This window comes from Astatotilapia calliptera, chromosome 7, assembly GCF_964374335.1.
Source record: "Astatotilapia calliptera chromosome 7, fAstCal68.1, whole genome shotgun sequence".
NCBI classification, from domain to species: Eukaryota; Metazoa; Chordata; class Actinopteri; order Cichliformes; family Cichlidae; genus Astatotilapia; species Astatotilapia calliptera.
The window spans coordinates 34,637,207-34,664,228 of record NC_137428.1 but is presented as its reverse complement, the minus strand read 5'-3'; the positions used below and the strand labels follow the sequence as shown (position 1 = coordinate 34,664,228).

The window sequence follows — 27,022 nt, the reverse complement described above, 5'->3', positions numbered from 1 at the left end:
ATGGGGCTCTATGGATCCAGCACAAGTCACCTCAGTACAACAGTGTCTGTACTATCAAATCAACATCTCTGTGGTTCTACTCAGTGAAATATAGAGCTGAAAATCAAGTACACAACTTTTTCTGGATTATGTTCTGTTAAAAATGATTATAATGTTGATAGATACTAAACAACAAATACACTAATTCAATTTATCTTCTCTTCTGTTAGCTTCAGTTTTGGTTCATTTTTTTTTTCAGTTAAAAGGATGACTAATGGGATTATCCTTCATAAGGTTGAGTGAACTGACCCAGGCAGTCAATAAAATAGAGAAGTTAACTTGATAGTGAATGGACTGCACTCTTTTCTAACTGAAGACTGAAAATAAGTTGGGGGGAGGCGTGACTGTGGATTCTTCCTTTCTGACCTCCTGATAAAGGCACAACAGGAACACACCGGTCAGAAAGAAGGGAAGGGACCTGAACAAACACAAGCAGCAGCTGTGTCAACCAAACATGCACAGAAACACATACACACACATCTCATCTCATATCCAGTTAAACAGGATACAATATAATCACGTCAGAGCAGGGACGAAAGTTCACAATTTCTTTGTCAAACTACTCAAATATAAATGAGACTATGAAGACTTTATTAAATATACAGTTAAGACATAAAACTAAAAAGACTACTAAAATATTACATCTTCAGCACCTCAGCAGACACTTGTTTATCTCAGCAGGTTGCAAGTTTTTAAGAGTTGTGGCATTTTCTTGCTCTCCTACGTCATTAACAGGATTCAAACCCCCCAAAATCTTCTGCTTTTCCGGTAAAGGCTCAGTTATCTTTTGTTTATATTATTAAGCACCCTTGTGGATCAAATGTAGTTTTGCAAATTATCATAATTTGTTTCTAATATTTTTGTAATCTTCAGAAATGATTGTAATCTTTTATAGAAATCACTTTTAAATGCTTAATATGCGTATTTTATTGTTTTTATTTTTTTGCCTTTGTGTTATGTTTTCCACAGTTTTGATCAACACCTGCTGCATTTATATTAGCTATGCACACAAACTGACTTCACTCCTCACTCTGTCTTTAATAAGCAAATTTTATAGAGACCACCGCTGGATATACTGTTGCTTATTTACACGTACATAGTTTCATTTTTAGACTGAACTAAAATCACTTTCACTTTTCTGATTGGTTGCCTCTCACAAACAGAAGGGTTAACAATTAACTATAAGAAATATGTGTTTCTTATAGTTAATTGCTTGATGGGGGGGGGGGGGTTCTTGAGGTTTTAGAGGCTAAAGGAAAAAAGTAAATTTTTGTTTCTTAAATCTTGAAATTAAAACAAAAAAGTAACAATTTCAACACCTTTTTCAGTAGAAAAAAACTGAAGTAGAACAAAGAAGAAGAAAATTAAAAACAAAAAAAATTCTAATGGAGCCATCTGATTGTTGAGGTTTTCTCTCCATTATTATTTATTTATAGATACATAGATAGATAGATGGGTGTGTGTGTGTGTGTGTGTGTGTGTGTGTGTGTGTGCGTGCGCGCGCACTTGAGTACCTAGATCCTGAAGCCTGGTTTTGGCTCAGTGGGATTAGTTGTTTGTATTCTGACCTAATTTATAATTGTGTTTAGATGTTTAACATGTACAAAATAAGGGAAAGCATACGTCTTCTCTATAAACCCAGACAAACTGAACACAGTTAGCCATATCAAGGAGCAGTACTATGAGCAATGATATTGCCATTGTGTTGATGTACTCTCCAATCCCCTAAGCCTCGACTTGGGCTGACAGTTTCTCCCTTTGCCTCGTGGTTCTCCCCCCTTCAGGGACTTTCACCTATGAGTACATGACCCATTTTTTTTCTCTGGATCTCAGCTTCACAGCAGCATCATTCCCGAGGGAATGTGACACGCTTGATCTTAAAGAGACACGCAGACAAATCAGCACGACTCACACTGAAATGCAAGCAAAGCCTTCACCACAACCCAAACACACAAAAGAAAAAATGAAACAGAGCTTCATGGTCAGAGTCTCACCATGTCATAGGTTTTGTATTTTTAAAAATCAAAGAGTTTTTGTTTGTACATACACTTCAATAGATTACATTAACCAAAAGATTAAAATAACTCAATATTAATAAAAAAAATAGCTTTTCAATGAGGCTAAATGGTTTCTATGTTCCATCTCTTCCGTACACCTTAAGCACCGATATTAACCAGATTTAACAAAACCTAAAAACACTCCATGAGATAACTATTATCTGTAAATGGAAGGAGCTATCCTTCCATTTACAGCCTCTTCAGATTCATCTGCAGTTACGTAACACCCTAAACTGGCCCCAGCCGGCACAAAATGGCTGTAAGGAAAGCAGAAGAAGAGGATTTATGACCTTCAGTGGATAGCAAGTCAGAGGTCAGAGGTCAGGAGTGCAGTTCACTGGAGCAAAATGGGGAAAAAAAGAAGGAATGCAGGAGAAAAAAAATGAAACAAAAACACAAAGATACTCGACTGGAGGTCCACTGAGAAATCTCCAGAAATCCCCCCGCCACAAATGCTATCTCGGTGGACTGATCTCTAAAGACGTGTGTGGGCATTGATTCACTCTCATGTAGTCTACACACGTGCACCTCAAAGAGTTGTCTGTCACCTCTGTTCCCCTGACAGGAGGAGTGTCTTTGTGGGAAACTCAGCTAAAAGTTACTAATGCAGTAACAAGAACATGAAAGAACATACAAAGAACTCTTCACTGATACCCCGAATTCCTTCTCTGCACTGACGCTATTATAAGCATTGTAAGCTAGCTGCTTATCAGGCACTGCAGGTCAGCGAAAACCAGCTGTCCAACCAATGAATGGAATAAATGGAAAGATCGGAAAGGAAACACTACACACCTTTAATGAGAATCTGATATTACTAAACTGCTTTTGTGCAAACACACAGTGCTGACCTACTTAAGCCAGCATTTTTTCCAGTGCAGAAAAAGCAGCAGCTCTTTGTTTTCACGATCCTATAGAAAGAAAAAAAAAAAGCGTGACAAGCCCTAAGAGAACATCTCATACTGATTTTATTAGACTAAGCTAATCATGTCTTACCCGTACAATGTTAAAATGATCATTTTGTTATACAACATGTCAACACATACTTGGTTTTGTATTTTTATCATATTCCCCCTCTATTCTGTTCCTAAAAAATGAAACTTATGTCTCGTCCCTAATACAGCATCATCATTTCTATTATTGGATATTATATCAGCCTTTATTACTATAAATCTGTGGTTGAAATAACTGTTTTGCAATAATTTTCTCTTTTTGCATTTCCTTTCCTTTAGTCCAAGTTCAGTCAGTACAAGACTGTGGCAGGTTTAATTTGCTTTACATTAACTTATTGTATTTGAATCATAATTAAAGTTTAGGAAAATCAGCTTGAATAAAACAATATGATTTCTCTATTTTAATGTTTAACGTATTTTAACTTCTTTTTTTTTTTGCCATGATCAAATAGCCATAGTTAAAATGTGTCTGTTTCTCTGGGAAATTGTGAGATTTTTCTCTTGACCCATTTTGTGACTTCGTGCAACATTAATAATATTTAACCTAATTTCATCCAACCTTTGTCACAAGATATTAATTCTAGTTCTATTGCAGAAACACAAGTGCAAAAATTTAAGAGAGTAACAAGCAAGACAAATTAGGTTTCCTGCACTCACCAGAGAGAGAGCTAAGAAGATGGTATATATATATATATATATATATATATATACACAATTTTTTTTAATCCTCCTACAGTTAATTTAACAAATTGACAAATTATCATGAAGCCATGCCATCTATATTTCTTGTTTTTGTTTACATCGCTGGAAGAGGAGAGCATCCAGGCTCTGGTGCTGTGGCGATCTTCCATAAGAAGATATTTCTGTAACGTGGTGTTAAATATGTCTCCACTGTACATGTGTATATGCATGTAAGAAAAGGACTGAGTGCTGCCGAGAACAGTGGGAGGTAGAGGATGTCTGCCAGCTCTGACACAGCACTCATCCTCAGCAAAAGAGAACGGAATTCATTAAGATTAAGAGCCACTGTGACCCTGCATTACACAGCTCTATTTCAGCCAGCTCTTCATGCTCTATTACTGCAGTGACATGACATTTCAGAGTGTGTGTGTGTGTGTGTGTGTGTGTGTGTGTGTGTGTGTGTGTGTGTGTGTGTGTGTGTGTGTGTGTGTGTGTGTGTGTTTTACAGACGCCCAGGGGCTGCAGGCACTGCGTCAGACTGGATCCAGACGTGTGTGTGTGATGCTGTGGCTCAGTGATGCTTCCAAGGTCAATAGAAGGCGCGTGTGTGCAAATATGTGCATAAAAGTCCTTTTCTATTTCACCTTCCTCCTTCCTTTTATTCACACTACCCCAAACAGAGAAGAGTAAATACAACATGCTTCCAGAAACTTCCAAGGAAGAGTGAACTGACTCTGTTTGACATTTTGGGATGTGAGTATATTCGAACTGGAGACAAAACACTTCCTAGCTTTGCTTTGAAGTCTTTTAGCTCTCCATCACACCATTTCTGAACATATAGCTGGCGCAAAATTGATGTAACACAACTGATAAACATCAGCCACTGCCATCAGCATTGTCAACCTGGCATTATAATACATCTGTGCATCCCTACAGCACGCAGCCTCTTGAGCTACTTTTTAGTTTGTCTTAAAAAATAAAAGGCAACATCAGGGCTCATTTTTGTATCCATTTTGCACCCAGTGGAGCAACAAATTTTAGTACCGTTTCATTTCATTGAGCACAAACAGACGGAAGAAGTGACAAGTGAATGTTTTGAGTGGTAAAAGCAAGCAAACTGGCGAAACGTATATCAAAAATGGTTGCCTGGCTTGCTAATTACTTGATAAAATCTCACCAAAAACTACATTTTTTGATCAAAAACCAAAAACCATTTTGAGTTGTCACACCACTGAGCAGCACAATTTTATATCTTCTGACAATAAACAACCTGATAGCTAAAAAAAAAACTGCAGGGTCACCATTGTGACACACTGGAGGAGATCCTTGAAATGATCTAATAAGAGCAGCAGCAGCCCTGAAAACAGTCTGAAGGCAGACAAGAAGACTACTTTAAAAGGGAGTGTGGTTACCACAGACATAATAGAAAGATACTGAAGTAGCAAGTTTCATTAATTATCAAATTATTATTATTAAATCCTTTTTTTTTTAAATGAGACATGATAAATATCACATAATCACAAATTAAGAAAATGTGTGCATAACTAGTTGCAGACAAAGAACCTGTTAAAATATTCCAGTTAAATCCAAAATTGTAACTTTGTAATCTTTTTGTAGCTCGTTCTATTCATATCCAGTTAAGTATTTGAATACAGTTTTTCAAAAATCAGTCTGAACAAGACGTACAGTTAATGCTGAAGCGTCCTGACATTGTAAGTCCTGTGTTTAAATCAAAGGCTCAGATGTAGGCAGGCAATCTTTGCAGCAGAGGCTTGTAAATAAACATCATAAAATGCTGCTCTCTTCAGTTCGCTGAGGAGTACCACCCCACTTTTTCATATTAGATGCAATAGTGAGCAGATACAGAAGCATGCATATGACCAATGTCACCACAGTCAAGCACAGACTGAATTGTGGATTATACACCGATCTATTTGTATTTATTTCTATAAAAATATCCAATCTTTGGCATCAGTTTTCTTGAAAGGTGTTCCACATGATTTTTCAAAGTGAGTCTAGCTTCCAGACACAGTTCCAGAAGACTTGAGGTCTTATGCTACCTCAGTGTGCCACTTTCTCTTTTAAGGAGGCTGTCGCATTAATTAAACCTGAAATGGCTGCATGGCGATGACGAGTATGTATGCTGGTGCCAGTCAAACAAAGTGGTTCACAAACGTTTTCTGGTGCATGGTACTTCAGAAGGAAAAAGAAGTTTACATCACACATCCCGGAGATTTTATCCATTATAAACAATAAAAAATGTCTAATTTTGCTTTTGAAAGACTTTTCCGGTTCACATGTCAATATATTCCTAGTCAAGATACTGACCCCATATTGCTCCCATCCATCAGAGTGTGTGTGCGTGCCTGACAATGTTAGAAAAAGACCTGTATGAATTTGTATGTGCAACTGGGTGAATGGGACATATATTAGAAAAGGCACTGTATAGGTAACGTTTAACGTATTAGCTGCTAAAACTTTTGATCACTTTCCCTAACAAACTAAATCATTCAACTTCCCTTTTCATTTTTCACCTGGTTGTCTGTGTGCCACCTCTGGGGCCAGCCCCGCAGTTTGAAAACCACTGATTTAATAACTCTCCACATGCTTTACAAGCCAACTTTGAGCACAAATGCACAGGTAATGAGAGGTGAATAAATAATTGTAAAGCTGTCTATGGTTACAGAAATATTTCAAAATTAACTGGATTTAAAGGATTTAAACAGTTGTCTGGTGATGTAAATTGATTCCAAGGTCAGTTTCTCAGTATATTATGGTATTTATCATGTTACACAATAACATATAAAGTACAGCTATGAAGCATTTTAGCATCTGCTTGAATGACTGAATGAAAGGCGGAACATTATTTGTCTGGGTCAGCAGGTTTTCCTTGAAAACCTTCAAAACATAATAAAACCCACTGCATCTGACCCCATAGACATCACCATAAAGTATATAGCTCAAATACAGAACACCGCCTCGCTCTAAACACTGCGTTCCTTCAGTTTGAGCAGCTCATCTCTTTCTAAATGACTCAGGTCACTGCTGACTGATGAGGTCCTCGTCACTCAGCCTTATTCTCCTTCTGCTGCTCTCTGGCACTGATGTTCATATACAGCCATGAAACGGGGAGGGTGAAGCTCAGCTTGCTGCCCATCCCCCCCCCCCCCCTCCCTTCATTCTGGCTGCTACATCAATTGCTGCAGAGAGAGAGAGAACGACAGAGAGCCCGCGATGGTGTCACCCTCCCTCTTTCACTCTCTGCCCCCACCAATCACAGCCCTCGCTTCACCTTAGCCAAACGTAGAGCAGGTGTTGCCTCCCTGCGTCCTTGTCTTTACTGGGAAACATGCACGCAGTGTTTACATTGCTCAGGAAAAAGATGATTCACTCGGCCTGCCTTCAGCTTTTCACAAACTGGGTTATGCAATAGCCAGTTACAGTGTTTAAATAATTAAAGAATGTAAAACACGCGCAGATAATTGGCATATGAAGCTGCATTGTGTAATGTAGTAGGGCGTGCAGATGATATCATTTCTATCAAAACTCAGTCTTCTGGCCTTGTATTAAAAAAAATGTAGACTAACTTACAAAAATGCAGGTCTGGGCTGAGCTCAGCCACAGTGCAAACATCCAGCATCAGGCTCAGAATACTTTTTATAATTTAATACTGTACTCTTGGATTCAAAGTAGATGTGAAGTTACTGATGATCGAGGCTCCTCTTTGTGACAATGCACAAATCCTTTCACTTCATGTCAAAGAACAGAAAAATATACTAATATATATATATACACTAATATATATATATATATATATATATATATATATATATATATATATAGAGAGAGAGAGAGAGAGAGAGAGAGAGAGAGAGAGAGAGAGAGAGAGAGAGAGAGAGTGTTTAATGGGATGGGGTGGGTCTGAGCCAGAATTCTGCAGCAGCACCAGTGAGGCAAATATACCTTAGAGCACAGCTGGGTGTAGCTTAAGAATTTTCAGATTCCAGCAATGTCATGACCAGAAAGTGACACATTAGCTCCTGGTACAGAGCAACTGTGTGGATTTGTATTAGTGAAATGTGACACCGAATCAATACTATGAACAACAGACGCCAAATGAAGCAAATCCTGCAGCCGGGGTAGGGCACGGTACCAAAAAAAGAGGAGAGAGAGAGAATGAGCAGCTTGGTGTAAGAATTTAGGGACGAACTGGATACATGGCTTCACATTAAGCCATCTCTATCAGGTTTTATGGGCTCGTTCCTGAGCCTTTCGACGACCACTAACACTTGCACCCAGTTGAACCTCCTGCGCCTCCACCATAGTCAGGCCTGTTTCATCACAGCACACCTACCGCTAGAGCACCAGCCCAAATGTAATGAGCCGAAATGACACAATCGGATACTGAACCTTGAGTTAACAGTGTCCTAATGATGCAGGGTTACACAGACTGCCGGTGCCGCACCGACTCTACTCAAAGGGCACGATGACTAAAAGCCGTCCGCGGAAAAATATACAAAAAATGCGGAATTTCTTGCGCAGCGCCAGTTTTAAGGCAACTTTCACGACTCTGGTGCACTCCGCCATTAACGTGAAGCGGAGCATAGGTGGTGCTCTCCGGCTGAGAAAGGGTGTTTTACGCAGCTGAATTATGCTCCATCGGATGGGGTGAGGCACTGCTGCAGTCGGGGAATCCCACGGATCGAGACCGCTAATCTTCATTCATTTTGCAATAAACAGCATCGCATTACATTGTGTTGGCTATTATTAGCTCGCCAGCGTGTGAACAGTACGTGCATCCTGCATGTTGTGGCACAATATTCAGGCAGAAACAGATCGGGATGCAGCTCACAGGCAGAGGCAGATTAGTCCTTAAATAAACGTAAATTGTGTCTAAAAGGGGCGCACACGGGCTTCATTACTCTGTGGCTTCTCATCCCACCGGAGGAGGATGCCAACATCTTCTATTAGTGGGCTAATCATCGCTTGTCAACAGCGTTTTATACGCTCTGTCGCTTGAAATGCAATTGCGCATCCGCGCCGCAGGAGACCAACGAGACGGAGCAGCCTCTGCAGGGCATCCAGTGCTTCCTCACTACACCTCTGCGGTTTACATCGGGATACAATGGAACATCACCTTCACCGTTATCATCGTCACCACTCAGATGCACTAGCAGCCACCCGCATCCTGTCCCCCCCGCTCCCCGGCCCTTTTCTTTTTAAATATATACTCGCTCTCTGGCATATACACAGCTGAATCGGGGTGCAGCAAGACCATATCCCGCACAAATTCTGAGCACCATAAATTAGGAGAAAAAAAAAGTCTTACTTTCGCCGACCACCGCCTTTAATCCGATAGGTGCCATGATGCTGCCTCTGAGTGCTGGACCGACTGATTACCCTCTGCTTACTCTCTCTCTCCTCCTCCTCCTCTCCTCCTCCTCCTCTCTGATCGTGTCACACCGCTGCGGAGGAGCCTCCACTTGGAAACGTCACTGCGTATCCTTCCGCATCATCCACACTGGTGATGTGTGGACGTTTGGCTACAGCTGTGTGTATTAGCTCAAACTAATTCCTACTAAAGACATTTATTTGTTAAGCCTTACCCGCTCATTTGTCCAAATAGAATTTAAAGATTCCTGCAAAATACCCTTGTTTTTCACAGAACCTGAAATAAATACATGATAAGAAAATAAAGTAACCCTTCATTTTTAAACAAGTTTTAATGCATATAACCTTAAGCAGATGGCACAATAATAGATTCATAGTTTTATATACATAATAATATAGTGAATCATTACATTTATACAGGAAGACAGTGATGTGCAAAAGTCTTGTGTCATTGATTTAGTGAAATGTGCAAACATAAATGGTAGTGTAGTATAAGACAAAAACACAGTATACACAATTCTAACAAGCTTGAAAGTCAATATTTGCTATGACCTTGCAACTTTGTTCTTCATAGACTCTTAAAGATATTCAAAGAAAGCTTGCTTAAGTAGTCTTCAATAATAGTTCTCCAGGCTTCTTGAAGGGCATTCAAAGGTCTTCTTTGGATGTTGGCTGCCTTTTGACCCGTTCTCTGTCAAGATCATCCCACACTGCTTTAGTAATATTGGGGTACAGGTACCAAGCCAATCCATGACTGATAGAATCAATATTACTAGATACTCACTGTTTACCTTTGATGACTGCCTCGTACATACTAACGATGATTTGAACCAACAGTTTGAAATTTGGATTCATCACTCCATAATTTTCAGTCTAGTTCCTTTGCAGTTCATGCACAACTCAGCTTTTCCCCTTCTTTAGGAATGGCTTCTTGATAGCCACCCTTCAACTCTGGCCATGTCTAATGAGCTTTCAGTGAACGGTAAATGGATGAACTGAAGGACAAGAAGTATCTCTTATCGCCTGTGTCAGAACCTGAGAGCAAGAACAGGTCGCTAGTACCAAAGTGTCTAAAGATACTGTTTAAAATTGGTTCTTTGCCAAGCTGTCTGTTATGTGTAGACACTGGTTCATCCCCTTGAGTTGTGGGCCTTTTTTACGCTTAAACCATTCATGTTGATTCATCAAGTTAAAATTAACGTTTCAGAAATGAGGTATTTTTGTTTCTTTGTTCCTTTTGCCCTCAGAGTAGCCTATAAAAGTTGTAAAAATCAATGGGGACCACAGCAGACATAAGTTCTCAGCTGTTTGACAAACTGCATTCATAAACTGTACAGGTGAGATGCAAAGAAGACCAGACAGGTTTTTTTTATTAGAACTAATAAACATAATAGTCGAAGAAAAACTGGACCATAAATTTATCAAAAGTACCGGAACACTCAGCACATCCAGTAAGTTCTTAATAATTAAATTAAAACCTACAAAAAGACACAATCAGCACATATAGTTCATTCAGTTTAAGCAATGTTTTCACTAAAATGCATGCTCACAAAATGTTGTGTCTCACTCCCATTTCTTATTGTTGCATTTAAAGCTCTATTTGGAAGATCCAACCATGCAAAATATTAGTTTTTGCCATTTGTTAAGTGGTCTTAAACTTTTGATCAAATGGTCCAGTTTATTGACTCTAGTAAGCAGATGTGATGCATTGCAGTCTCCTTTTATGACACTTTTACTTCACTTTATTTTCAGCTAACTTTTGGAAGTTGCAGAGCTTAATTTTCAGCCTTCATTGCTGATAAAACCATAAATTCATAGACTGTTTCAGCAGCATTAGAGATCATTGCATAAACGTGAACAATTTAACATCCAGCATTTTAGATGGGTTTTTTTTAAAGGATCAACTCGCTTACTGAAATATTCAACATGTTTGGAAGAGCTGGTTTGGATACTGGCCTGCTTCAAAATTATAGTAAAGAAATATGTTTTCCACAAGGGGGCAGCATTTATCTGTGTGTGGCAAAATGCTACTGGGTCCAACCATAGACTCGCTTTCAACGTTGAGCCCAAAGCGCGCACTTCAAAGAGCCTTTAGTTAATTTCTCCTGATTTTTAATCACAATATAAATATCATGAAATCATTAAAAGAAACATTTTAAAGAAACTTACTAATAAACGCACTAAGGTTGTATTTTTAACATCTGTCAAGTTTAACATTATTAAGTTTGCTGCTACAAGCAGACACTCTCGCGTACAGTACGCACTGTGATACTCTTAAGCTCCTGGTTCTGGCCACACCCTTAGCACAGCCGACTGAACACGTTGGACCAGTGATGACTCCCAGAGGGTGTGTCCCGCTGCTGTGAAACGCAGCACTGTTCACCAGCACGTCCTCCTCCTCCTCTTCCTCCACCGCCTCCTCCTCCTGTTTTTTAGAAAAAGCTGAAGGCGCCCACACTCAACGCACCAACGCCAGAACAGTGCTCCTCTCTAAGGGGGGAAAGTGAGAGAAATTCCCAGAGGGTTTGCCCGGAGACTGCTGGAAATTTTCCCCTGGAGTAAAACCTGCCGAGTTAGGATACTTAGAGGATATCAGAGGCTCTCCTGTAACCATGGGGGACGTGGTTTCCTCTCACCTGGATGAGGATAGGCGGGAGATGATTACAGGTAAGATGAGTACCGTTGCGCGTTATAACAATCTTATTACAGAGTTTTGACCATGTTGTTGCCTTTAAGAAAATCGATTTATATTACTTTTATCATCTAAACTGCAGAAATCAAGTATAGACGGTTACTTTTGTGCCACCGCCTTGTAGGTGTGCTTTACTTGAAGGCTTCCCATGAATCTCAACTCCACTGCAGCCCTGTTTCTTAGAGATAATAAGTAGGTTTCCGATGTTGCAGCATGTTTGTATAAGTTATGGACTGACTGCTATTTAAGTCTCAGATTGCTCCACAGAGTGAGCTGGGCAGCAGGTCTGGGCGTCTATTAAAGTCATGCGAGTAGAAGAACAATACAAAGACTGAGATACTTCAATGGATATAACGTGATCCCTGTCCTAGAAGTAGCTTGGTGATGCGTTCGAGTATCAAAACCACTTCAGGAATTTGGGAAAAACTAGTGTTTTTTGTTTTTGTTTTAATGCATGGAGTTCAATCTTCCAGACTTGTCATTTCCTAAAACTTTTGTATCAGGGTCATTTCAGCCTCAGCTGGGATGCCCCTTTAGTTCAGGGTTGTAATCCTGTTTGTGTGCATACGCTGGCAGAAGTACTCCTATGAGGAAACCCAGAATTATTCTCTAGAGGCTCAGGCACCGAGTGTGTTTGTTGGATTTTCCTTTTGTGAGCAGAAATAGAAAAAAAGTGGGAAGAATCACCCTGTTAGAATCTGGCTGTTGTAAAAAAAAAAAAAAAAAAAGGTAGTTCACATATAAAAGGATAAATATCAAATGTAACTTCTCAAATATGAGGGGTTTTGTTTTTGCCTTTTGTGTGACTTTGGGGGTTCTGGCCAGAGAAATACATGTTTTCTGCTGTCTTATACTGATCCAAAGTTGATCCAAAGATGTGTGACATTCAGAATGAGCAGAAACTGGGCTTTAGAAAGTACAAGCAAGGTGTTCAATGTGAAAGTTCTTGACCTTAGGAACAAAGCAATCTGGTCTTACTGGCTTTTTGGAGCCCTTAGCCACATGTGCTGGTCTTCATTCTTGAAAGGCGCTCAGTCAGGTATCATCATGTGTCATAATGTAAGGCTTGTTAATGATAAAATATGTTAAAACTATAAAATGTAGGGTCCACATGACTGTGGAAAGCTGCGAAGGTAGAAAATATGACATTTAGCTACATGCAGGCCTTCATCGTTAAAATACGCGAGTGCAGTATTTCCTGCTTATGAGTCCACTCAGAAAAAGATCCATATAAAGAGACTAGTCAGAGGGAGAGGGGAAGATAACAAGTGAAGCAGGTAGAAACATGTCACAGGCCGTCTGACTCTCACACACACCCCTCTCTGTGTTGTTCCTGCCAGTATCTTCTACAAATCAACACAGTGAAAACACCCACGTCAACAGAAGACAAGTGAACACCTGTGCATGTCTTTAAAGAAAAAAGAAAACTTTCTTTTTATCCAGGTCCCACTTGTCGATGTGTTTGCACCTTTTAAGTTCGTGTGTGAGACAGGGTAAAGACCAGTCAGCGTTTTTGAGTCAGGAATCTTGTTGTGTCTAACTCCCACAAAGGCAACTACTCAATGATCTCCTCCCCTATAGGACCCACACAGCAACCCCATGTGTGTGAGACACATGCAAATCATAACTGCCTGCTGACCCACATGTTCACCCATCTATGGTCTGCTTAAGGCAGAAATAACCAACAGACTCAAACATTGGCCTAGATATGTGCTGCCTACTATCAAACCCTTGAAATATAAGCGATCATCCTCAAAGAATAAGTTAGTAGATTAATCGTTTCACAGCAGGTTTTAGATAAAAACAGCCAAAGAATTAGAGTCAAATCCAGTCAGCTGTTTCTGGTGATCAGCTGACTTTTCTGGATCGAGTCACAGTGTTCACCTTTGAGGAGCTGCACGTGTTGCTCTGAAATTTGCTACAAATGAAATGAAGATGGTAGCTTTGATGCTAAACATTAGCATGACAGCATTGTTACTTGGAACAAAAAAAAAAACTGTTCAAAAATAAAGTTAAAATAAAAAAAATGTATTTATATTAGAGATCAATAGAAAAAGAACTAACACTGCAGTAAAAAAGATAAGAAGCTAATAGTTAAATTCAGCAACAAAACATGAACTTTGCCATGTGAGTGACACCGCCCTCTTTTGCCAACATGACGCAAAACAGGTAATTATAAAAAGGGACAACATGCCTAACTCAGGCACACCTCAGACTGTTTGTGCACACGGTTTTATAAATCTGTTGAAAATAATGTTCACGCTCATGTCTGCCTTTTTTAGTTTTATTAGTATTTTACCATTTTTACTCATCTACTCACCTATCTGGCTAAGCTTTTTGATGTTAAACAGTGGATGATGATTGATGATGACGACGATGACTGATAATGATTGATAATGATAAGGATTGGTGCTTGATGACGACTGATTGTTATCAATCATCATCAGTTGCTGGCAATGATTGATGATAATGAGGGTTGGTAATTGATGACGACACTGATTGACAATGACGACTGATTAATGATAAGTGGTGATGATTGTTTTCTTCCTCTCCCTTCACAACAAAACTGTAAATCCACTCCTATAAAAAATGCACAATTTGGTTTTTAAGCACCGACAGAATTCATATCCAACTCATCTTTATTAATCATACATTTATTCCATAAATATTATATTTGCCTTAGGAAATTGTAATTATTCTAAGAGAGCCATGGTATTCAAAGAATCCTGAGCTCAAACCTTGGGCATACTAGCAGAGGAGAACTTCCAGTTGGGAAAAAACTTCATAAATCTTATTTTGGAACAAAGTCAGCAAACCTTTTAAGCCTTCTTAAATCATGTTTTAAGGGTTGTTGTATACACACAGTTGTTATGCCCCAGTGAGCCTGAAAATTTAAGTCAATTTAGATAATGCTCCAAAATAGCTGCAAAGAAGTGCATGAATGCATTTCAAGTTGGCTGCAGTTTCATTACTTATTGCCTGAAAGAATTTGTCACTGCAAACTGCTTTTCCTTTGCTGTTCTTCGGTTTTCCTACTTGGAAAGATTGTGGGCCCTGCTGTCCTTTGCTAATCTTAAGCCCACTTCAGTGTACATCTACTGAACAATGCCTTTTTGTCTGCAGTGTCCTTCTGCCATCAGTTCCTCCATGCTCTTGCCTACTGTTATTTGTTATTCATTACAAATGCACTTAAAAAATTGAAGGAATGAAACAAAGGTTTACATCAAGGTCATGAATCTGGGTTATGGGCTTAAGATTTTAAGTAAGCATAGGAAGCACTGATAGAGAGTCTGTAATTCTTATACAAGAAAAAAAAAAGAAAGCTAAAATATGTGGTTTTTTTGTTGGAGGTATTTGTGATAAATTACTTTCCAGCTCAGAGTCTGAAGCTAACCCTAACCATTTCCTGTTTCATTTAATCCTCTAAAAGGACATGCAAACACTGGAAAATACTTAAGTATGGCGTATAAAAAGTACCAAAAGTTCCATTTTTACTCTATTCCATGATGTCACATGTAAAGTAAATAGCAAACAAGAGATGGAGGAGGGTTGTAACAACTATAGCACATGGCTATACAGTTTGAATGAGAGAACCGAGTATGTATTTTATGATGTGGGCTTTGTTTTAATTTCTAAGTGCTCATTTACAGCTTCCTAGTCTGCTGATTTTGGCTCAGCAAGGCGAACGGTGGAAAGTACCAACTCTCTGCAAGTTTGCAGTGGAGGCCACAGTAACCGGAGCGTAATCTAGAGGAAATTTAGCCAGGATAAAGAGAGTTTCCATCCAAAATCAGATATCCTCTGCATTTTTTCTGAGACTAACTGTTCTGAAGGCAGACCCTGTCTGATAAACCCACCGAGGATGAAGAAAAAAATCCTTCAATAAAAGGAATGGAATGACAAACCTGACGAGAGATTCAAAGCCATCGTCTGGAACAATTTAAAGTACTTGCTGATGTTTAGTTTTTCCAGGTGCCTCGCTATCTTGCAGCCCCTTAACCTGCCCTCCCCTCTCATCCTGGTATGTCATGGTGTTTTTAAATGCGTGTCCCTGTCCCCAGTCTCCTCCGCATTCCCTCCATCTATCCTGTCCTGTCAGCTCTTTCCTTCCTGCTCTCCCACTGCAAGCTGGCTCCCTCCTTCCTGCGTCGTTCCTTCCATAAACAGATCATAGTCAACACTATATGCTGCTGAATGAGCCAAAGACACTGATCAGCTCGAACACCAACTCTTTTCCAGCATTAGAACGTGGGAAAAGCCTTTGTCCCCTCCAGCAGCTTCTCAGTCTATTTATTAGGAAGCTGAATGACGACAGATAACAAATCTCGAGGATATGTGGAACACAGAAAAGTCTTTCAGCAATACCAGGAGGCTTTGCTTTTATACAAACAAGGACTTACGCTAACAGATATATTCAGAACTTAATAATTTGATATATACAAACGATGAAGAGAAAGCAGCTGCCATTTACTGGAGCCTGAGCAAATGTTGTCAGGTTTTGGTTTGTCCAGAACCTCCAAACTGCATTAACAAATGTGCACTGTAGTCTGAAATGCTCAAAGAAGTTCCAAATGGTTCGTTTGTGTAAACTTAAATATTCCTTTTAGAAATTCAAGTTTGAGTTTAAATATCAGATTTTGAGATGACTTAAAACAAGTTAAAGGATCATTTCAGAGTATTTTTTTCTACTGTATTGTGCACTTACCTAATAGTATTTTTTCATGAGAGTTGGCATTATTTCAAGTTATTTGCATAATAAATTATGGACGTCGGCTGAAATATAATGCATGCTCTTTTTTTTTTTCTTTTTTTTTTGGCCTGTCCCGTTTGGCTCTTTTGCCATCAGAATTGTTGTCTAAAGGCAAAGAAAGATGCCCAACGGATTTACTTTACCAAACTGACCATCCCAGCCTTGCCGTAATGGTCCATTTGATTCACCTTTTATTGTTTATTTTATTTTCACTTACTGAATACGGGACAGACTTGACTGGGGGAAAGAAGGGGAGAAAGAAAGAGGGAAAGAGAAACAGCTGAGAAGAGGGACGGGGGAGAAGGGCAAAAAACAAAAACCAACAGAACGGGCAGAGAAAAAAAAAATGCATATATCGATCACCTGGATCACCTGCTGAGAAAGAAAAAAGAAAGCAAGCAGAAGAGAACAAGAGTAATAGAATAAACAACATCACAATGATATATGGGAATATGACAGTAAATACTAAATATTAAACATTATTGTGCAGCACATAAGATCAACAGAACACAGTGTGCTTTGAGGTAGGAGCCAAAAAGGGTGTAGTTTGTGGGTGTGATCACCCGTGTGTACACCTGTGAGCATGGACGCGCTTGTTTTTTGTTTTTTTAAAAGGTTCCTTCATGTAATAATCTGCTAGAGGGTGTGGGGGGGCCACAGCCCCGTCCTCCAGGGCATGAAGCAGGTGTGGAGGAGATCAAAACTCCAGACATCCAGAGGCCCCCAGAACACAAGAGACCAAGGAAGACCAACAGAGGGGCAGCCGCGCCACTGTCCCGGAAAGAGCTGAGGAGAGTCCCAGATGAGGGCTCACTCAGCAGCCGCGGAGCAGAAGCCAGGGGGAGTTGCAGTGACGCGCCCGTGAGCTCCGCCGGCAGCCAGCTGCGCCTGAGTGACCGAGCCCCAGGCCGAGAGGCCGGGGGCACCCCACCTCCAAAGTGGCCCGAGCGAGCCCCAGGCTCCAGGCCCCGATAAGCGGCCGCCAAGGAGTGAGCCGGTGTGTACCTGGACGCCCATCCCCGGACACAAAGAACCACCAACGCACCGATGTCTGAGGGGGTCCGCCACTGGCAGGGGGAGTGGTGGGGGGAGATAGGCCTCCAAACCTTGGAGGGCCTGAGATGTCCCCAGAGAGGTGGCGCCTGACACCCAACCTGACATATAGACACAGACATACAGGCACACACAGATACAAACATCCATTCCAGATACAAAGATACACACAGATACAAACATCCATTCCCACCCTCATGCTCTCATATGCACTCACTCCACACTCAACCAACGTGGAGACAGACATAAAGAGACGTTGTACACACGATCACACTCCCCAAGCGTACTCTACAAACCGGGTCTAGGTGCCCCCGCCCCTGGAGGGGGGAACTGCACCCAGACCCAGGTGGTGTTTCCCTTTTCCCTGCGGTGGGGGGAGGCAGACCTAGTCCTAGCCCCCTGCTCCAGCAGGTCGCAGAGAATGGGGGTGAGAGAAGACTCCAAACCTCCCTCCACCCGCTCATTGTAGTGTTGATGCATGTGTGTTCTAAGGTGCATTTAAAACCCAGGAGGGCTTGGAGCTACCTGCCAGAGAGCAGCAGGTAAGCGCATGGTCCCTCCTGCTAGCCCTCAATGTCTACGTGTATTTAACATTGAGAGGTGGGCAACGATGCCAGGGGTGGGGTGTACACCCTGATGGTACTTTGGACTCCGTGTATCGTGCCCACCCCCAAGATCCTATATGTATGTGTAATGAGAGTGTGAGTAATGTGAATGTCTAAGTTGTGGGATAAAATTGAGGCAGAGGCAGCCAGAAGGGGACAGGGGGGGGGGGGGGGGGGGGGTAGCCTCCTCTGCACCCTGGTGACATACCCCTACTCCAAGGCCCTGCATGTGTGGGTGGTTGTGGTGGAGCAGGAAGAGGGAGGCAGCTGGAGATGGGGAGGGAAGGAAGGGAGGGGCAAGTGACCCCTCCCTGGGGCCAGCTCCCCCGCTGACCCCAGTATAATGCATGCTCTAATATACAGTGCTGTTGCTACATTTTGCTCTCAAGTTACTCAGGTTGAGTCATATTTACATTTTGCAAAAGTTTTGATTCACCAATCATTTCTTCATAATTTGTTTACAGTGAGGCAGACTTTCTTGTAAATGAATGTGATCTTGAGCAATAGCTCCCCAGGTTCTCTGAAGGCCTTTCAAAGTTTTTCTTTGTTTTTTCACTCATTTTCAGCCCAGTCCTTGTACCTTATCATTGTCAGAGGAATTTCTTTCCTTTATTGTTGTTGATAACACTGATTGTTCAAGCACAAAAGCAGCTAACAGTGTTGTGTCTATATGTAACAGACAACTTCGTAAAGGACGAGTTTTAAATTGTATCTTTAGGCATTTTATTACTAGTAGCCTGTCGCAAAAAGAAAACAATCAAAATAATTTATTCCTATTTCTCTAGTTGAATCTATGAAAGATGCCGAAGATGACAGAGCAAAAGAAATAGTATTTTTCCACCAAGAAGGTGGTTCCCTAAGAACTGTAAGCCAAAATTCATAAGGAAGGGAAAGTGGGAGAAAAGGCTGAGAAACCAAGTTATGAATTCAAATTTGTCATCAATATGTGCAGAGGAGGTCAAAAGAGAGGTGCAACAGTGAGTTTCTACAGCCACCTGTAAAACACGGTGGAGGCTCTGTACTTTAGACAGTGTTGTTGTGGAATTATGAACACAGAAGAGTACCATCAGGTTTAGATCCACTATTCAACGCCACCTGGAAATCATCTAATCAACAGCAGCTTTGTTTTTCAGCATGACAATGACACACAGTGTCAATGCACTAAAAGCATATCTGGGTAGAAAAAGTGCAATGGAACATTATCAGTCATGCACTGACCTCCCAAGAGCCCATAATTAAAGCCCATAATTAAATCCTTGCAATTAAAGCAATGTGGGAACATCTCGACAGAGGATGGAGCAAAGGGCAGCCAACATCCAAAGGAGAGCTTTAAATGACCTTCAAGAAGCCCGGAGAATTATTCCTGAAGACTACTTAAAGCATTTCAAAGGCAGCTTTCCTCAGACAGTTCAGGCTTTGTTGAAGAATAAAGGTGGTCGAACCAAATATTATGAAAGCTACATAGTGTAAACTAAAAATACTTTCATTTATTCATCATAACTGTAGCTCTTTGTTCGTGTTCCTCCTTTTAAAGGTTTGTGTGTGTAAAACCAATATTTCCAGCGATGCAGTCGTTCCATAAACTTTTCTTTTGATTGATTTGACTTTTCTTTTGTCTTTTGATTTAAATGTAACATAGTTTAAATTCAGTACGATTAAAATGAAATTGAACAAAACAAAGTGTTGCTTTAAAATTTATGTAATGACTGAAGTAATACTTCAGCTGTGAGTCTGTTAGAGCTTCACTTAATACAACGGTTTGTGCCGATCATACATGAGAGGTACCTCTTTGTTGAGCTTTGCCTGAGAATCGCTATCTCAAATGTCCACTTTACATTTTATTATATGGGAGTTTTCATAAAGAACCGATAGCAGGAGTAAAGGTTGAGGCCTTTAAATAAGCAAGTGAAAGAGACAGCGTGCCTTCACATGAGAACAGCAGCTCTTTATCTAACCCAGTTAATTTTTGACAATGAAATTTAAACTGCAGCACTGGTGACTTTTGAAAAACATGCTTGGAATAGAGTGAACCAGTCTGTCCTTTCAGGAATTTAATTTCTTTTCTCTCTGACTTGGGTTGCCAGATTCAAAATAAAGTATTAAGCATTTAAGTAGTATAATTAGGTCAATTTCTGACTTTATAAATCTCTAAAGTTACCTTGTGAAAGAAAACTGCAGAACTTATCTTTTGTCCTTCTACTATAAGACATAAGATAGATTGTGTTAATCATGCACTGGTGCAGAAGACGACGCTGATTTTGTGTGTGTGTGTGTGTGTGTGTGTGTGTGTGTGTGTGTGTGTGTGTGTGTGTCTCTCCCCCTGCAGCTCGGACCAGAGAATGGATGAAAGAGTTCAGCCAAGTGTACGAGCAGCAGTATGCAGTCGCCCTCTTCAACAGCGTCCGCTTTGAGATAGAAGGAGGAGGAGGGACGCAGTCTCAGCTGCTTCACAGAAAGGTATGACACTTGGTCATTCAATGGGAAAAAAACAAATAAAATAGTGGCCTCCACTGGCCCCCTCAGACCCCCTCTGTTTATATTTCTGAACATTTAATAAAGCCACAAGAGACAGCCCGGTGGAATAGAGCGTGGAGAGGTGGAGGTATGCTCTGGATAGGAGAGGAATAGAAGTCAGTAGAAGCAAGACAGAATGCATGTGTGTGAATGTGATGGAGACGCGTGAAACAGTGAGCCCTGTGGTCAACCATCCAAAGCAACAGACAGTGCTAAAGAGATGAAGAAGAGAGGAGAGCACAGGCATGGTGGAGCAGGTGGAAACGAGTGTCAGGAAGGATATCAGTAAAAGTGAAAGAGAGGTTTACAAGATGTTAGTGAGACCGGCCATGACGTGTGGTTTGGAGATGGTGGCACTGACAAAAAGACAGGAGTTAAAGGTTTTATTGGGAGTGAGCAGGATGGACAAAGTAAGAAATGAGTACATCAGAGTTTTGGCATTGTTTAAACATGCACACAGGCGGGACAGCCAACAGACTTTGATGATGCACACAGTGCATGAATGAGGTCATCTTTGGGAATGTACAAGGACATTACCTAATGAGCAAGCCCCCTGCTTTATTTCTCAGCGGTCTTTGTGTTCCCTATTATCTTTGTGGTCACTTGTTGAAGGCTGGATATTTTTTTTTTTTAATCCATGTTTTCTAACTCTGGAGGGAAAGTGGAGCACATTTTACACACGAGCAGAGGTGCTGTTTCTCTTATGCAGGTTCATCTTTTCTGGTCACTGTGTGGGAGTCAGCTGCTCGTGTGATCCAGCACACAGCAAGAAACTATCCTGTTTCAAAAGACTGAGTTATTAAAATACTGGACTAAATGTGTAAAAAAAACTTTAATATTTAACTGTAGTGGAATCTATTTGAACCCCCTTCCCATTTTTTAACTTATAGATAAATACTTGATTGGTTTCTGAGCTGATCGGGCACTTTTACCCTCCCACTCGCCACCACCAGTGACCCTGCCACAAAATCCACGTAAAAGTCTGCAGCTGTTAGCAAACAGAAGCCAAGCCATTTTATAATCATCATTATGTTTTGGGCCTATCGTTTCAGTCGCTCGGAAGCAGTAAGCCTTTGTTTTTTCTTCCTATCTGAGCAATTATTGTTTAATCCAAGACAGGAAAACAAAGTGGGTGGTGTATATCCTTTTGTAAACATGTTTCAGTAAAAAAACAAAAGAAAAACAAAATGAAAACTCCACCCTGTCACGTTTGGAAAAACCTGTTAAGCGTCAAGTTGATTAGTTATGGGAGATTGTAACAACACCCAGTTGTCTCAATAATGCACAGTATACACACCTGTTAGAGTTTGTATCCTAAGGTACAGTAACGCATGCAATCTTTTGTGTGTGTGTTTGCATTTTTCAGGACCCTCTGGCAGGTTGCACCATCTTCTCAGGGAGTCTGTTTCAGTACCTGGAGGAGAATCGGAAATGGAGGAATCGTTTTGTCTTTGTGCCCAAGGACTACACCATAAACCTCTATGAGAGCAAAGCTGTGAGTAAAGCTACTTACGGCACTCGACCTATGTCCGGTTAGACAATTTGGTCACCTGCATGAAAACCATTTCACCACCAACAGGCACACGAACGGGGACTGCACCCAAAATTAACCATCAACTGCGCCGGGTACAAGGCCCTGACGTCAATGGAGGAGTACATGGAGCTGATTAATAAAAGTCTGCCAGGTTAGAAAATAACACACAATATACAGTTGTTAGTCATCAAATTCTGAAATGACTAAGCCCCTTTTAAGATGCAAAGGGCTCAAAATGACTCTCTCTTTGGGTTTTTGTGGTGCTATGCCCACATTGTTTAAGAGTTGTCCACCACATTGGACATAATAAAACTATGGCTTGTAGATATAAAAAAGAAAAAAGAAAAAAAGAAAGTGAATCCACCATCTGGTTGGTGAGTGCTTCCTGGAGGCTGCTGGCAGTCACTAGGTAAAATCAGTCTCAAGGAGCAGTGCTGTACCAAAAACCTCCTTATGATTGCTTTCGTCCCTAGCAGATTGTGACCATAGTTATTTCTAGTTTGCATTGCTCCATTCACAGTTTCACTACCACCCAGAGTTGCTGGTGAGCATTTGTAGGTGAGTCATCGTATTCAATGCAAACTAGCCAACTGCAGCAATCTGCTAGCAGCCAGAGCAAGTGCAAAGAGGTATTTCTAACTTGTTGGGGAATACACATTTTTGCCTAGCAACTGGGGTTTCCCAGGAGTCATTGACTCGACTATAAGTCTGTGGGACTGGGACCTTATTCGTTTAACCCTATAATGTGACCATGATTGTCCGTACATCTATAATGGTGGAAAGTTATGACACGATTAGCGTGTCTACAAAAATAAATACTTATGTCATTAGTATATTTCCCCCCCTCCACAGTTTGTCGGATTGTTATAGTAATATTAAACATCATTATTTCCCTCTCCTAAAGTGCTTTTGAAATCTCAATTCATCATCTGGTCCATTGCAGGTGTCAAGGCCAAAGTGGGCAGTAACCCATTCATCAAGTGTGCAACCGGGTTCCCCCTCATCCTGTGGCACCCATACGCCCGCCACCACTACTTCTGTGTGATGACCGAGAAGGAGCAGAAGAAGTGGCACGCTGTGCTGCAGGATTGCGTCAGAGACAGTAACAATGGTAACAATGCAAACACAAAGCAGCACATAAATCGGAAGTGACAGAAACGACTAGAAAGCCAGAGGCTGTGTGAAGTTAATGCAATTCGGATCATATGTACATCTTCTGAGCATGAGCAGTGTTTCTCTCTCTCCACCTTGGCAAACCTCTCTTCCTCTGTACCTTTGTTGGCAGTTCCGATGAGGGTGTGTGTCACAGTGTGAAGCTTTTACATGCCATCTGAGTGAGCAGGTCGATCTGTGCACATGAAATGCTGAAGGAATGGGGTGTATTTGTTTTGTAAATGTTGTTGCCATTGGATCAGATCTACACTCTGTGCATCATTTACAGTCAAGATGAGCATCTGAAACGCTCAAATAGTAGACAACATTAGAAACACAAGAGAAACAATTCTATGTTTGAGAGAAAAGTAGCTTTCTGGTTTGTTTTCTAGGCTATTTTTGATGGTTGAAGTGCAGAGTATCACATAGTATTGCCATATCATTTTTTAGCACATTATCAAATTTCTACATTATGCTTTCTAAAGAATATTGCCAAATCATGCTTAAGCACAAGGTCAACCCCCAAAGTCCCATTCCAATTACTTTGTGCCTTAAGGAAATGGATAGGTACAACGTGTGTGTACAACTTGAGGGCTAACACAAAGCCACAAAAGACAGAAAAACACAACTACTGCCAGTTTAGAATAATTGGATGTCCTACGCCTCAACATGCATGTCAGAAGAATTTAGTACTCTGAGGAAACGCAGCTACAGGGAAGACTAGCTAACTAAAGCTAACCTATACCAACGTGCTGCTGCCCCAATTCATTTGTGAAATATTTGTAGTTAGCCTCAAGTTTCCAAACACTGTAACTCATATGTCACTATTTAGAATGAATTAATGAATAAGTTGAACTGAAACTCATTGTTAAATGAGAAATTTCCCCACTAAGACATTACAATACAGTTGCTGCCTTCACTGAGATCCTTTTCATAGCTTTTGTTTGAGCTTTATGGTGTTCTGGAGGATACAGCACTGTTGGCACTTTTAGCATTTCATTTCACAGTGAAAGGATTGTCTAATTAGGGTGGATGACTCCTCTTCATATTAGTTTCTTTCTTGCAAAAGTGTGACTCATGTGTCATTGTTATTAAGACAGAGATGAGACATCCTGGAGGATGTGCAAACAACAGTGTAATACATTTTTGTGTGTGTGTGTGTGTGTGTGTGTGTGTGTGTGTGTGTGTGTGTGTGTGTGTGTGTGTGTGTGTGTGTGTGTGTTGCAACACTTGGCTTTCCAGGACTATTTTGAGATTTACGTTTTGGAAGCACCGTGATATAAATGACCCGCCTTCTTCCAATAGTTAATTTGCACATTGGCTGCAAAGTCGAGCTCTGATTGGCAGGAGGAACACGGGCACCAGTTTCTGTGGTATGACTGCACATGCATGCAGTCTTACATTCAGCGTGCCTCACTTGAGATGAGATTGTATTTTTCATTTTTTTTCAAAAACAAACTTGAACGATTTGCTGCTGCACTGAAAGTGATCTAGCTTGTTTGGATCCTCTCGGTTGGCAGAGCATGCAGTTAAGTTGTCCCTACTTGTGTTTTAAGTAAGTGAGTGCATTGATCACATTAGGTGTCACTGTAATAATCAAGTCACTTGCATCAAATCACTCAGCAGAAAGATGCCAATCACCCGTGTGTATAGTTTGTACAGCTGTATCCAATGCAACTTAAGCAGTTCTGCGTCACGATTAATGCAACTAAACTTCGTTCACAGAATTTAAAATACTAAATAAATGGCGCCAAGATCCTCACCGGGCTGACAAAGTTGCTCAACCTGATTCAGTTTCTTTCAGGCTTGGCAGAAGAGCCAACCATTTTGCCAGCCAATCATGTTGCATGAATTCAAGCGTTGTGCTTAACCACACAGTACGATGCTCACAGCTGTTTGCATTTGTATTCATTTAAATACATCCAGCGTGTGATGTATTTAGTTTCTCTGTACCTTCTGTTCCAAAAAAAGGAATTAGAAGTCAGCAACTGACTTTTTTGATCAACTCTGTACCAACTCACCTGTTACTCCCAAACACTGCCTGTCTGGGCATGCTCAGTAAGTGTCAGAGTCTTTGCCGCACATTCCAAGGTTGGGCTTAGCGAATATGTTGTAAGCAGCACAGGGTCCCCGTGGCTGTTAAAGGTAACCTCGCTGCTCTTTGGGTGTGTGAACTTGTATTCATGTTTTTTCTGCTTTGTGCACACATACTGCTTCACTTCAGTGCTCTGAGGACAACCAGATGGCATAAAAGACTCTGCTTGGGAAGAAGGATATATGGTTTTCTGTCTTGACCTTTGCCCTTTTAGTTCTTAGTATTCTCATTCAGTCATACAAATAGACAGTAGTTAAATGTCTCTCTTTGACATATTTGAAGGTAGAGTTTACATGTATGTACTCAAGTTTGAAATTATGACCGATTTAGGCAATTAAGCATAAAACAGACCATATTAGTCACGGTACAGAGGATAAAATGGTATCAGCATAGATGCTACATGCAAAGCTGTCCTTAACGGAACACAGACACCATTCAGCTGGCTTTGATAAGCGGAAACCACAAGTTAAAATGTTCACGCTGACACACCAAAGGCATATTTAAATGCACTAAAGTTCTTGTTGCTTTAGCCCTAACAATTCTTCTATAAAACAATTGGTACCTTAACAGGGTGATTTGCAAAGCGCCCTGCTAATCAGCTCCTTTAACAGGTGACATCATCACCAGCACATGTCATTGGTCAGCATTTTAAGCTCAGTATTATACTACTATGCTGCTGAGAGATGGACCTACAGCAGCTGGATGTTCTCACTGTGTCAGAGAGGCTAGTGATGTAACGTGTGCATGCATGAAACCAAAAGCTGGTCTGAACATGTTAAAGTGACTACACACCAGTCACTTTGACACATTTTACACACCAGTTCTGCTACCAAGATGGGATGTGGCAATTCACCCTTATAATTGAGCTATCACTATAAGAAATCAGCAGCTAGGCATGCTTTCAGGCACGTTGTCAGTTCATTCATTTTAAATCACAGAGTTCCAAAGTTAAACGGGACCCACACCATGTAATTATGTTCCTGATTTTCTGTCATACATCTGTACTTTTAACGATGGTGGAGGCTGATGCTAAACATGGAACTAAGGCACACTGTGGCATTGCCACCTAGCTGTTGTTTAAACCTTCAGTGTATGAGGGGCAGCCAATAAGATGAGGTTGAAATTTGGTGCCATCACTGACATCCGGTTAAACTGCATAAAACTAAAACCTCAGGACTTAAAGATTTATTTTAAAGACACACTTAAATGTGAGAGTTTGGGCTTTTCTGGAAAGGAAACCAAGCCAACGTTTCAGTTAAGTGATAAAGGAATACAAAAAGAAATCTGTGATAAGGAAAAAAGGACAGGAAGTCAGGATGTAGAAAAGTGAGGAAAGGGTCAATTCAATCTTTACTTCAAAAGAGTATGAGAATAAAAATACAGGGATGGAAATGAGCATGAAAGGTCCACTTTAAGGTGTCACGTCATGCACTCAAATGTAGTGTGCAACCACAGTCTGGGTCCTCGAGTTTCAGGAAAGAACTGTCCCTGCCCCTACTCCACTGTAGT

General features: G+C 40.8%; 2 protein-coding genes and 1 long non-coding RNA gene across 4 annotated transcripts in view; 1 reads left to right on the top strand and 2 right to left on the bottom strand.

The window, feature by feature from the left end:
* stxbp1a (syntaxin binding protein 1a) overlaps window positions 1–9,219 on the bottom strand; it is a 40,288-nt gene extending 31,069 nt beyond the window's left edge. For both annotated transcript variants that reach the window (XM_026174378.2, XM_026174379.2), the window contains exon 1: window positions 9,057–9,219. In XM_026174378.2, coding sequence (XP_026030163.1) covers window positions 9,057–9,093 — 37 coding nt within the window. In that variant the 5' untranslated portion in view covers window positions 9,094–9,219. The remainder of the gene's footprint in view (window positions 1–9,056) is intronic.
* Window positions 9,220–11,154: 1,935 nt separating this feature from the next.
* Window positions 11,155–27,022, top strand: part of niban2a (niban apoptosis regulator 2a) — a 31,581-nt gene continuing 15,713 nt past the window's right edge. Inside the window, exons 1-5 of the mRNA XM_026174376.2 lie at window positions 11,155–11,785; window positions 20,545–20,675; window positions 22,099–22,227; window positions 22,312–22,417; window positions 23,210–23,377. Coding sequence (XP_026030161.2) covers window positions 11,731–11,785; window positions 20,545–20,675; window positions 22,099–22,227; window positions 22,312–22,417; window positions 23,210–23,377 — 589 coding nt within the window. The 5' untranslated portion in view covers window positions 11,155–11,730. The remainder of the gene's footprint in view (window positions 11,786–20,544; window positions 20,676–22,098; window positions 22,228–22,311; window positions 22,418–23,209; window positions 23,378–27,022) is intronic.
* Window positions 21,358–22,381, bottom strand: LOC145430085 (uncharacterized). The gene is made up of 3 exons (XR_013910494.1): window positions 22,246–22,381; window positions 22,030–22,146; window positions 21,358–21,510 (listed from the first exon to the last, which is right to left on the bottom strand). It is a non-coding gene; the product is annotated as an uncharacterized LOC145430085 (long non-coding RNA).